The 12353-nt window shown below is 43.5% G+C and overlaps 1 protein-coding gene across 1 annotated transcript; it reads left to right on the top strand.

Moving 5' to 3' along the window:
• Positions 1–7252: 7252 nt before the first annotated feature.
• ube2j2 (ubiquitin-conjugating enzyme E2, J2 (UBC6 homolog, yeast)) lies at positions 7253–12199 on the top strand. The gene is made up of 7 exons (XM_030373659.1): positions 7253–7407; positions 8819–8949; positions 9244–9284; positions 9554–9656; positions 9804–9942; positions 10038–10118; positions 10243–12199. Exons 2-7 carry the CDS (start codon positions 8819–8821, stop codon positions 10531–10533), a joined length of 786 nt encoding a protein of 261 aa, XP_030229519.1. The 5' UTR covers positions 7253–7407; the 3' UTR covers positions 10534–12199.
• Positions 12200–12353: the final 154 nt, after the last annotated feature.

Here is a 12353-nt window from a genome sequence, read left to right as displayed (position 1 = left end):
TTCACTTGTTCCACAATTAGCTCGAGCTTTGCTGAATTTTCCCCATATTTACCAAATAGAACCTCCTCCAAAATAAAGTGCAAATTCCCTTTTTCCACATATGTAAAATTTGAAATATGTTAAAAATAAATCCTAAATCTATATTTTATATTTAAATCTAAATGCTAAATCTTAGATAGAAAATTAAATCTTTACACATAATCGAAATCTACATTGAGATCTAAATCTTTATGCATAAATCTAAATCCTAAATCTAAATGCTGAGCTTAAGTGAAAGTGTCCGAAAAGCTAAACTTTTTCTCGGAAACCGCAGGCCACAACTTGCCTCGTGAGACCATCCCGATCTCGCGATCTCCTTTGCATTTGACAATATCCATACTTCCATGAGTACACTTCAAAGCAGTACACTATCCGCACTCACTAAGTGCGCTAATTTTCAGATGTCAGTGTTGTTCCAAATCGAATACTCCGTGGTGCACTTACCGGAAATTACGATCACGACTGCCGCTGCGGCTACTCCCCCGCAATAAAAATCCTGCTTTGAGCGGTGAACTCTTTACGCCAAGCAGCTATTAAAAGCTATAAAAACTACAAAATGACTATTAATGCAGGCTATGTGGATAATGCGCCAACATTGGCTCAGCCTGGCTCTGCCCTCTTCCGCTACGTAGCTAAGATGGCTGCCGTTGAGTACGAAAAGTGTACATCGATCCACACTTTTTGACCGTTTTGAGTACACCATCCTGGTCCTTTCAGTACACTTATTTTCGCCCGATCTGAATTGGAACGCCCTACGTACTCAAACTAAGGCTAGTAAGTACGGATAGTATGGATATTGGAACACAGCACTAGCCTGGCTCCGCCCGTCTAAGTACTTCCGCTCAATTTGTGAAAATGCAATGCGGTCTGGACCCCTAAAAAGCATTCAAATAAGCCTGTATTGCATTTTCACAAATAGTTCATATCCATATAAAATGTTTATACAACAAGCTATTGCCTTGACAGATGAATTAATTATTTAAGTGTAGGCCTATAGCCAAAGATATAGCGCATAATGTCCACAGAAATGATATGGCAGGCAACATTATTAGAGAAAAAGGGTTTATTGATCAAATAGGCCTACAGAAGTCCCACCATACACGCACACATTTTTCATTCACTACACACTCACGCTTTCAAATTTCATTCACTCTAAGAGGCTACTGAAATTATGTTTCACACAGAACATGAACGCTTATGTTTCACATAGAACGTGAACACAAAACATTACGTAATTGATTCAAATAGGCTAACACTAAAACAAATAAGGTCAGTAATAGAACGAATATCGGGTGACAAGAAGATCATTAAAATGGCTCGACAATCCCGCATCAGCTGTTTGATGTCGCGCATCAAAATAGCACTTTGCCCCTGTGGAAGGGTTCGCATAAATTGGCACAGATAATTAGTAAAAGAGACGTCAAGTAATCCTTATCACGTTCCCGCATCCTCTCATATGTTCTTCTGTAAATATAACCTATAGTGGGAATAATGTAAGATATTTGCAGTATCGCCCCCACCGACAACGCATGGTATTGCATGGATCGGCGCGTCGCGTATCAAAAATTTGGAGGACGCGTTTTGCTACGCTTCGACGCTTAATGGCGGCTGAAGCGTCACGTCGCGTAGCCTTTTGGACGCGTAAGCGTAGCGATGCGTCGACTATGTAAGGGCCCTAAAGGTGCGTTCACACCAAACGCGAAGGAGCGACACGATCCCATACATAGTGAACGTAGAGACGCAAATCGGGCGAATTATTTGCTAGAGAAAACCGGCGACAAGTTATGATTTGTCGCGCCACACTTTCGAGGTGAAATATTTCAACTTTGCCGCGACATTCGCCTGATGAAAGTCAATCAGCGTTGAACAAGGTGGCCACTGAGTGACGTGTGTAACGTAACAGCCAATCAGCGTTCAACCGGCCAACCGTTCCCTGCAGTGCAGCAAATTCGGTGAACCGCTGCAAATTCGCCTGACAAAACTTGCACAGCGACAATTTATGATTTGTCAAGCGACAAAACTTGGGTGACAACGCGATGGGCGACAAATGTGTCTTTTTGTCTTTTTCGCTGGAAATTATGGGGATAACATTTTCACGACGTCTGAAAGTACACGTGAACGACACCTGACGCTGTTATGATTCTACTTCCGTTCGGAAATTCGGGCCAAATTTTGATAACAAAGTTGCCAAGTTGGTGACGTATGGTTTACTAGTGTCGTGTTCTTGAAGAACGTAGTCCAAACCGGGTCGCTTTTAACTCGCTTTATTTGTTAAAGTATTTCGGTATGGTAACTATGAAGCAGAAGGAGGGGAATTGTATTTAACAAGAGCGTGGAGCGATACATAGCAGGCCTATCTATTAGCTCGGGGCTGCCATATGTTTCTGACCTGATCTGACTCCAGCTCCGTGCTTGTATCAAGTAGGCGTGGATTATGTGACGCATTAGCTCCGGCTTCCTCATATGTGATAAAGATGCAGCCTTCTGTGGTTGGAGTAGTTATTACAGCTTGTATGTTTGGTCCTGCTCCCCTAGTGGCTATGTTTAGTTATCACAGCTTATATGTTTGATCCTGCTCCCTTGTGGCTATGTGGGGGTAATGCAGCTTATGTGCTTAAATTGCATAACACTAGGGACACGCATAATCATGGCGAACATGAACGTTTTACTCCATATAAAATAATCAACCATCAAATCACATACTTTACTAATGATTGACGTTGTAACCATCGGTTGGCATCGACTTTGCTCAGTTGTAAACGTTGTGTAGTGGTAAACCAGCTCTAGATAAGGGGAAGAGTGGCCTTTCATACTGTGGCAGTAGAATAAAAGCAAAAGGATAGTAGGTGACAGGCATCAAGGAAATAAAAGGCATGCAAACTTGAAACTGAGTTTCTGTTTAGATCTGACTTTTTTATTGGATAAAAAGAACTTTTTGATTTCCAACGCAGCGCACATGAACGTTCGCTGTCGGGAACACGCGTGAGCGTCATCCCTGGAGAGCCTTGTCGATATCGGCAGGAAGATGAACGCGCCTTAAAAACAACACGGCGGCTTCCGTTGATCTGATTGGTTGATTTGTCCCGTCTATCACCAACATAGGTGGTGATAGACAGATGTTTTTTCCAATCAGTTAACCCGTATTTTCGCCCCGTCTATCACCAACATAGGTGGTGATAGACAGATGTTTTTTCCAATCAGTTAACCCGTATTTTCGCCCTTTCCAAAAGTTTGATGCAGCCTTAGATAGTGTTCTAAGTAGTTTAGAACGCAAGTTTATTTTGAAAAAATAGCAACTTTCGGCATTAAACTCTTTCATTACCAAGAAGGATGTCTTTGCCCTGCTAACAACAGGCTTCGATTATCTATGAGCTACGTACGTACAGACTCATATGATAGACATTCGTAATGCCCAATAAGCGGCTCCGGGCAATCGTAAACCACGCCTCAAATACGAGAAAATGAATGTGTGGTTCCCAGACCTCATCTCAATGTAGATTGAGATGAGGTCTGGCGTTAGCCAGGCTAACACGCGCCCGCATTCATTCATTCTTTTTAACTAGGGGTGGGAAAAATAATCGATTCTTCGATGCATCGCGATTCTCGCTAGAACGATTCTGTCTCTATGCAGATAAATTAATAATGTGAATTAAAAATTAGGAAAAAAAAATATTTTATTTTTATTTTTTGCCTGCTGCAACATTCTGTTCGCCAGAGAGGTATAATTTTTGTCATTTTAAAATCATTTAATTTATCTTCAGTGTGTATTGGCCATCTGATTTGTCTTGACACGATTGCGATTCAGCCTACGCATAGCATGCGTGTAAACTCACAGCCAGACACAATAACTCCTTCTAATTCAAGAGCAGCTTTTCCTTTAATGACATGGAAAAGAAAGATTAGAAAGAAAATAAAACTGAAACCGATTTTTTGCATGCTTCCATATTGTGTTATAATGCAAGCTGCATTGATTATTGCATTGTTCATAGAAAGTCATATTTGTGACAAAGCTTTCTCTCTCATGGACTATTCGATAAGTTAATTCATCTGTTGATGTCTTTAATGATCATCACAAAAGTAGGAAGTGATCAGCAAACTCTGAGTAGCAAACCCAGATGTATAGATATTTTTTTGAAAAACTCGCATGGAAATGTACATAAAAAAAATTGTTGCATCGAGATGCATCGAGATGCATCGATAATCGCTTCAGAATCGAATCGTTGACCTCATAATCGGAATCGAATCGTGAGGTGCCAAGAGATTCCCACCCCTATTTTTAACGCGGTAAAACAATGTTTTCTCACGATCAAATACTCATCAATGATTCATTACTGTGTTGTACGGAAACTATGTTTAGTGTTTGACGTTTAGATTATCTGCAGGCCTGCAACGCAAATATTATTATTTATTAGGGGTCCAAGCCAACAGGTTGGATCCCTATTGTTTTTGTAAGGATTATTATACTTCACGCCTTGAAAGTGGTACTACAGCCCAAACCGTAAATGGTGCACACGCGCCAATTGCATGACTAGATCCAGAATCGGCACCGCTACTCAGATAACAAAATCCAGACACGCCGGTCCCTAGGTGGCGCTATACCAAGGAATACGCGTTTGGGGCTATAACTCCCACACCGAACCTCCCACAGTCAAAAACTTGTACGCACATATTCACTGGAGTCTGCTGCATCTTTTGACCCAGGCCACGCCCATTGGCGTCATGAATATTTTTCGCTAAATCGCGAAAACCGCAAAAATGTTTTTTCGCTACTCCTCCCACATTTCTCGACCAATTGACACAAAACTTTGCACACGGCATCTTCAGACCTACACGAAAAGAATTCCTGCATTACTTTTTTGATCCGACCTTCGACGACGAAACGGTAGCGTTTTGAATATTGGTTTATTAGCTAAATTAGACGTGGAAAATCCAAAATCCCAAAAAATTCAAAATTACACATCAGATCGACTCCAAGTTTTACACACATGTTGGTGCTAACCTTAATGTCGTACGATAAAAAATTCGGAAAATTTCGCCATTAGGGGGCGCCATAAACGAGGAAATTGGTATATCTTCTACAAAATTTCGCTGCGAAAACGCTACACTGACTTCTCGCTACTCCTACCACAGTCAAATCCTTTGTATCCACAGGTTCAGGGTAGCGTTTTGAACACATGCTTCGCGTTGTGCCGGCGAAACGCACATTTCTTGTCGCGTTGTGCCGGCAAAATGCACACTTCTTGGACCCCTGCATAACTGCTTGCAGTTCTAGTTTGATTGCTATTTCATTATTTCTTAAATTGCCCAATGGAACTGCAGCTTAATTGAGTAACAATAAATGTACTTTTCTGGACAAAAAGGGTGGGACATAATATATTCTAATGTTTTCTCAGTTTCACCTCATTGACCGCATCACTTAGCTGCCCTGCACTAATTCCCAGTTAGTGTTCTAGTTACATTTGGCGTATACGTACAGGACGTATCCTTGTGCATTATTCACCGTGTTATTATTCACAGCACTTGAAAGGAGAAGCCAAGCTTACGGTACGGCTCATGCTAGACGATGCTAAGGACGCTGTGTCGGTTTTTTTGTCGGTTGTTTATGGAGACAGAGCCCCAGTGGCCACAAGATTAAGAGAGTTCTATGATCGCAAACAGACTGCAGGTGAAAAGATTAGAGCTTTTGCCTATGACCTTCAGGAAAAGCTTCGCAGGCTGAAGCGGCGTGACCCAGATCGTTTCAGGGATCCAGATACAGCGCTAAGGGAACAGTTTGTGTTGGGCTTGTATGATAACTCTACGCAGAGAGATAAAACGACAAGCAAAGACATTGCCTACCCAAACATTTAATGCTCTCTAATGCAGGCCGCGATTGATTGGTCAGAGGAAGAAGAAATTCTCTCAGTGGCCCGAGGTAAGGATCCCAGCCAGGGTGCGGTCAAGGCGGCCACAGCGGAGAATGCTCCTGCTGTACTGTCATTACAGTCGCTGCATGAATCTACAGAAACTTGCAGCAAGACAGGATGAGCTGTTTGTTGCTTTGCAAAGGACAGAGTGGCGGGTCGGCCCACAGGGCGAGGCTAAAAGGCCCCCCTTCACAGTAGGACATCCCCAAGCTCAGGATAGGTCTCAACGTAATTGTCTTCGTTCCGCATGCGAATTAACCGTTGACTGTGACTGTGTTCGAACAACTTTCGCCACCTGTTCAAGGAGATATGGACTAAATATCATGGTTCAATTTGATTTGTTTTATAAAGATATCTGCGGCTACTGTTGATTCATTACTGTGTTGTATGGAAACTATGGTTAGTGTTTGACGTTTAGATTATCTGCAGACCTGAAACGCAAATAAAATAAATATTATTTATTTGATTGCTATTTCATTATTTCTTAAATTGCCCAATGGAACTGCAGCTTAATTGAGTAACAATAAATGTATTGTGTTTCTTTAGGATATTCAGTCAGTTTTTCTGGACAAAAAGGGTGGGATATATTCTAATGTTACCTCACAGTTTAACTACATTGACTGCATCACTTAGTTGCTCCGCAGTAATTCCCATTTAGTGCTCGCGTTACACATGCGCCCTTAAAATAGCATCTGAACAACATGCAACTGACTTTAAACAGGTATTTCCTGGTTTGTGTCGGAATTGTTTTCTGTAACTGCTAAATAGCACCAGGGAACGTTTGCGCCAGCACACGTCTCCTCCTTTCGCTGAACCGCCCCTTGGGGCGCAAGATCATTCCCTAATTTAGCTACGCGTAAATTGTAAACTAGCAACGACACATGCATCGGTGTAGAAATGCAAGATAGGATGCGCTGGATGCAAGATAGGGCCCTGTGTCTTTTGACGTATCATTCGACGTCACGAAATGAAAGCCACCAGCGTGCGCAGCAGAGTCGAACGTTCCAGTGTTTTGGGGGGACTGGCCAGAACATAGGATATTACCTATTTTTTCTAAATTGGGAACTTATTTCAGTAACTAGTACCATGGGATATATTACTTGTTGACTATCATATAAGACAAATAACCACGCTTAAAACAAAATAAACTGATACGAAAATATTTGGACGATTGGTTCATAATTATGGATAAGTGAGCGTTATCCATACAGACCTACCTGCGATGACATGCTGTGTATAGCTTCCACGCACAGACTCTCGATTGTCTCAACTAGTCAGCTGTTCGGAGACTGAGAGGCGAACATCCGGAAGTGGCCTGCTTCCTTTTCCGGGGGACGGTGTTATTCCAGCTACGTCGTAATTATCGGCGACGGTGTATCACTCTTCAGGATTTAACGAGAAACGGCAGTTTCACAACGGACGGCAGCATTCAATATTCTCCTAAATCGGGGTCTCTGGAGAGGTGGGTCTTTGTTGAATGTCACGAGTGGGCATCGTACCGGACACCTCCGTGGTGGTCGTTTACAGTGCTGTCGTCAACAGCTAGCTCCTCGGAGGCTAACGTAGCCGCGGCCTAGGTGGTTGATCAGCCGCTCTAGCACAGAGCCCTCAACCGCGATCAATGCGTAGGCTGTGTAGAATCTTACTACCATGCTAATAAAGTAACTCGTTTTTACTATTTAAGAACCGTGTAAGCGTGTTTGTGATGTATATAAACGACCTTCCTGTTATGTTCGTTGTTATTTGGTAAGTTAGCCGCAAGCGACTATGAGGAAGTTGTTATTACGAGTCGTATCTATTTAATGTCGAAAAACTCGCATGTCAATGCGTAAGTGAGGCGGTCAATCACTTCAGAGCTCTTTGAAAAATGCAACCCATCACAGGCGTATGACCAAGCGTTCCTCATACTCGATAAAGGTGGATTTTTGTGAAACCAAAGCCATGCCGGTACAGAGAGGATGACCCTGGCCCCCTGTAGAGGTGCGATATTGGTTTAACCTTTTCATCCAGAAGTGACCCGTATCCGGGTAAAGCTACTAATACTAGTAAAGATATGTATTAACAAATTGGACCAGGGCATTGTTTCCCCTGCAATATGGAACTACTAGTACCAATCGATACATTATTTAATTTATTGAAACATACGTTCTTTCTTCTGAAACTCAAAGTTTATTCAGAGGGATGCGTTTGGCAATGCCCCCCCCCCCCCCCCCCCCTCTCACTTTGTATTGGAATCTTTATTGTGTGAGGCAAGGGATTGTAGGAACGCTCGCGGGCAGGCAGGGGATCGAGGTGCTGTACTGCCTGCTCGTTGCATAAAGCTAACTGGAATTCAACCCTTGACCCCCCCCCCTCTCAACGCTGCGCAATCCCCTGAACGTATGCAGGCCGTCACACTATCCCCTGCCCAACGTTAACACGCCAGATACGAAGGGAATGGGAGGCATTGCCAAACGCAACGTTTGGAGGGGCCGGCTGGTCATGGTTTTGGGTTGGAGCGCGTCTGGTGCACCGGGTTCTTGCGTGCCCGGTCTAGCAAAGGGGTAAAAGGCCCTAATGCCATCGTAGTGGCCTGCGGAGGCTTCTTGGCTAGCTGCTTTATCAATGAGTGAATCAACGTCAGACTAGTGTTGTACCATAGTGTCCATCCTTAAGACATACTGCCTTGCCATTATGAGGTTGTGACTGAGCCAGCTTCCTCTAGTTATTGCCAAAGAGCATCTCCGGTTGGATGACAATTATGTAAGCCATAGATCCACGGAAACTGCGCTTTCCGTGGATCTATCCAACATTTGTAATTGAAAAAAATATACATTTGGCCTTGCTTATATGTTGACAGTGAATGGAATCTTACTTGCTCTATCCATTTCTAGATGACCAGTAACGGGAACAAGAGAGCCCCAACAACAGCCACTCAGCGACTTAAACAAGATTACCTCAGAATAAAGAAAGACCCTGTGCCTTACATCTGTGCGGAACCTCTCCCCTCTAATATCCTTGAATGGTAAGACCGCTCATCAACAACTCTCTAGGAAGGTTCAAGTGAAATGCATTTGGTATTCATTTGCATTAGTCAAAAGGATGTTTAATCAAGTTGACTTGCATGGAACAGATGCATGAATGTACGGGAATGTGAGTTTGTGATTGCACAATCGTGTTTGATTTTGATTTATGTGATAAGAAAATGTGTGATTATTTAATTCTGTGCCAACCACTGTGACTTCTATTCAGATTTCTCTAATTCAATGCAAAACATACAAATTGGGTTGATTTAATACATTTGATTTACTCCTTTTAGGCACTATCTTGTTCGAGGTCCTGAAAAAACACCATATGAGGGTAAGTGACAATTGAGACTGGGATGAAGTATGAGCCGGACTCAACCCCATTTGAGTAATATTCATAGTACTGCAAATGCAAGGGCTTTCATCAGCGGGCCACGGGCTCACTCACCACTGTATCACCTCATTCAGCGATAGTGACGTCACTGACCATTTATTCAAATTAAAAACGTTGGAGTTCTTCGAGATTGCCGCCTAAACAAAATAAATATATTTCTAGCTTTGTTCTATATTTCTGAGCTGACCTTTGCGATCTGTGATCCCCAGGAGGTTATTACCATGGAAAACTCATATTCCCACGGGAATTCCCATTCAAGCCTCCTAGTATCTACATGATCACACCAAATGGACGATTCAAGTGCAATACAAGGTAATGCATCAGAGGATTATGGTTGCGTGGCTGATGGCTAGCTCATTCTGTATGACTGTCATTCATAGATCTTTTTTTGTTTTTCTCGAGGATCTGTGTTAATTTGCAACAGCGTGTCCCCAGCCTCACCGTCTCGTTCTTCTGCAGGCTATGTCTCTCCATCACAGACTTCCACCCGGACACGTGGAACCCGGCCTGGTCGGTGTCCACCATCCTCACGGGTCTGCTCAGCTTCATGGTGGAGAAAGGTCCCACTCTGGGCTCCATCGAGACCTCTGACTACACAGTGAGGACCCACACCCTGAGGTCACCCCGTCACAAGCATGTGTCGAATGGGAATGAAGTTCTCATCTTGTCTTTGTTGTTTTTTGTGGTTTTTAGAAAAGACAGCTGTCTGCCCAAAGTCTGACCTTCAATCTCAAGGACAAAGTCTTCTGTGAACTCTTTCCTGATGTAGTGGATGTAAGTTTTATAACTCAGTCATTGTCATGCTCCCTGCCTGCTCCTCTACTCTCCGACTCTTCAATGTGGCTGGTGTTTCCCTTTGCTGCTCTGACATTCCCCTCCTCTTCCTCCTGCTGTGTAGGAGATGAAGCAGAAGCAAAAGGTCCAGGAGGAGCTGAACGCCCGCACCCAGCCCCTCCCCCTGCCCGACGTGGTCCCCGACGGCGACCCCCAGCACGCCCACTATGGCCACCCCGCCCTCAACGGCGGGCCGGCCCCCCTAGGCGGCGCTAACCCCGCCCCCGGCATGCAGCATGCCAATCGGAACCACGGACTGCTGGGCGGGGCCCTGGCCAACCTGTTTGTGATCGTGGGCTTCGCGGCCTTCGCCTACACGGTCAAGTACGTGCTGAGGAGCATAGCCCAGGAGTGAGGGCGGCGGGGGGACTCCGCGCGTCTCAGGCTAGCGTCGAAGCGGGCTAGTGGACTACAAGTGAGATAGACACACACCAAGGCCAGGTGGGAGGATCGGCCCAGGCTGACATGCTGACGGACCCCCCTACCACACCTGCCCCCCTCCGTCCTTCCTTCCTTTATACCACCTCACCATGACGACCACTTCCACCAACAACAACAACAACAACGCAGACTTTGGAAGGTCGGGCCTGAAGGTGACCCCCCCCCAGGACGGAGCGAAGGTTCGAAGGGGCAGTAGGACCCGGAGACTGAGAGGAGTTGATGACATTTGTGATCCACTCTTTAGTTTTCAGAAGGCCATCCCAGCAGCAGGAGAAGGGCTTGGCTCATGGGTTCATCAAGGGGTCCATATTGTAATATTTTGGCTCTGCTTGGGGCTGATTGTGCAGCACTGTAATGTTTATCTTCTTCATACATGTGTTGTTTATTCCAGGAAATACCATAACTAGCTGAGTAAATGTATCCTACCCTTGTACTTTTTCCTCTAAAAATAAAAAATTGGTTAGACCTCAACCTTAATGTAGAGTAACGCCATTGTTTGCACTTTTCTTTAAATCATTGATTTTTAATTGATTTTTAAAAAAATGCTGTTCTGTATCTAAAATTTCCAATGGATAACTATTTGACAGATTATACCGTATGCTTTATGACCATAATATACACAGTCTAATCTATAAAAATAATAATACCGGACCCGCACTTCATAATCTCGATGAGGTCATGCTCTACATTTTGGCTGTAAGTGAGGGTTCTTTCTGTAGCTTTGTATTTAGGCGATACATAATTGAGGTTACTCTTATCTTCATTTAAACAAAATGTACATTCATACGTTCAATATAAAACCAAATGTCTTGCAACTGATGTGTGTTTGCACACAATGCAATGCTGGCCAACTTCAATACTGCTGTGTTTTAAAAAGGTAAGCTCCTTCACGACCATAGCATGTTCTGAAGGAGCCTCGTGTTTTGGGGCAAATACAACATACATCTTATTCTGGAGACCAAATGTACAATATTCTCCGGATCAACGACCATCCAATCAGTATGATAGTCTCGTCTCCACTCGCCTCTCTTGATCAACCCATGAGCCACGACAGTCCCTGTCTGTCTGCACAGATGGTATTAGAAAGGAATACCTTTTTAATTGGCTTAGCTGACCGGTATAGAGACTTAGCGTCTTATCTGGGTCGAAATTAGAAGACACACAAGACCCAACATGTTCTGGAGTATGTTCTGTTTAATCTTTATTTTATTTTAATTTATAAGACCTAGCTTTAGCTAGTAGTCTTGTTATTTTCTGATAACATGTCCGGTTGTTGCCGTGCCTGAACTGAATGCGGAACACAGGGACAGACCGGCGCGTAGGCTTGTGTCACTGCTTACGAATGACTGTTTTTGTGTTGCATTTAGTACAGATGGCTTTTACCGATGGCTTTTACCGTTTATCAACTACTTTTAAAAGTTAAGAATTGTACACAAGAAGACTGGCCTTTCTATAGAATAAGACACACTGTACGTGTGTGTCTGTTTGTTTTTCTTAAGCAAATTTCCATTCTTCAGTTAACTGTGAAAATGTAAGATTTCATAGTGACGAATAAATAACCCTGCTCGGCAGGACCCTTACAGAATTCTCTAAGCTCATTTGGTGGTTCCGATGGATGCGCATTTGACTTTTGGAAATGTACCGTGAACACGTTATGCGTTTCTCTCTAATTGTAGAAAATCACCTTGACAGAATCAAAAAGGTTTTCATTAAATAATTTACTTGGGGGGTCTT

The sequence above is a fragment of the Gadus morhua genome, chromosome 13 (genome assembly GCF_902167405.1).
Source record: "Gadus morhua chromosome 13, gadMor3.0, whole genome shotgun sequence".
Classification (NCBI taxonomy): Eukaryota; Metazoa; Chordata; class Actinopteri; order Gadiformes; family Gadidae; genus Gadus; species Gadus morhua.
This window is presented reverse-complemented; position numbering and strand designations above follow the sequence as displayed.

What these genes read in the sequence shown, in the direction of transcription:
- ube2j2 (XM_030373659.1), top strand. Translation starts at nt 8,819, where the DNA reads ATGACCAGTAACGGGAACAAGAGAGCCCCAACAACAGCCACTCAGCGA. An exon ending in CCCTCTAATATCCTTGAATG is followed by an intron (nt 8,950 to 9,243) that starts GTAAGACCGCTC and finishes TACTCCTTTTAG; the next exon opens with GCACTATCTTGTTCGAGGTC. An exon ending in TGAAAAAACACCATATGAGG is followed by an intron (nt 9,285 to 9,553) that starts GTAAGTGACAAT and finishes TGTGATCCCCAG; the next exon opens with GAGGTTATTACCATGGAAAA.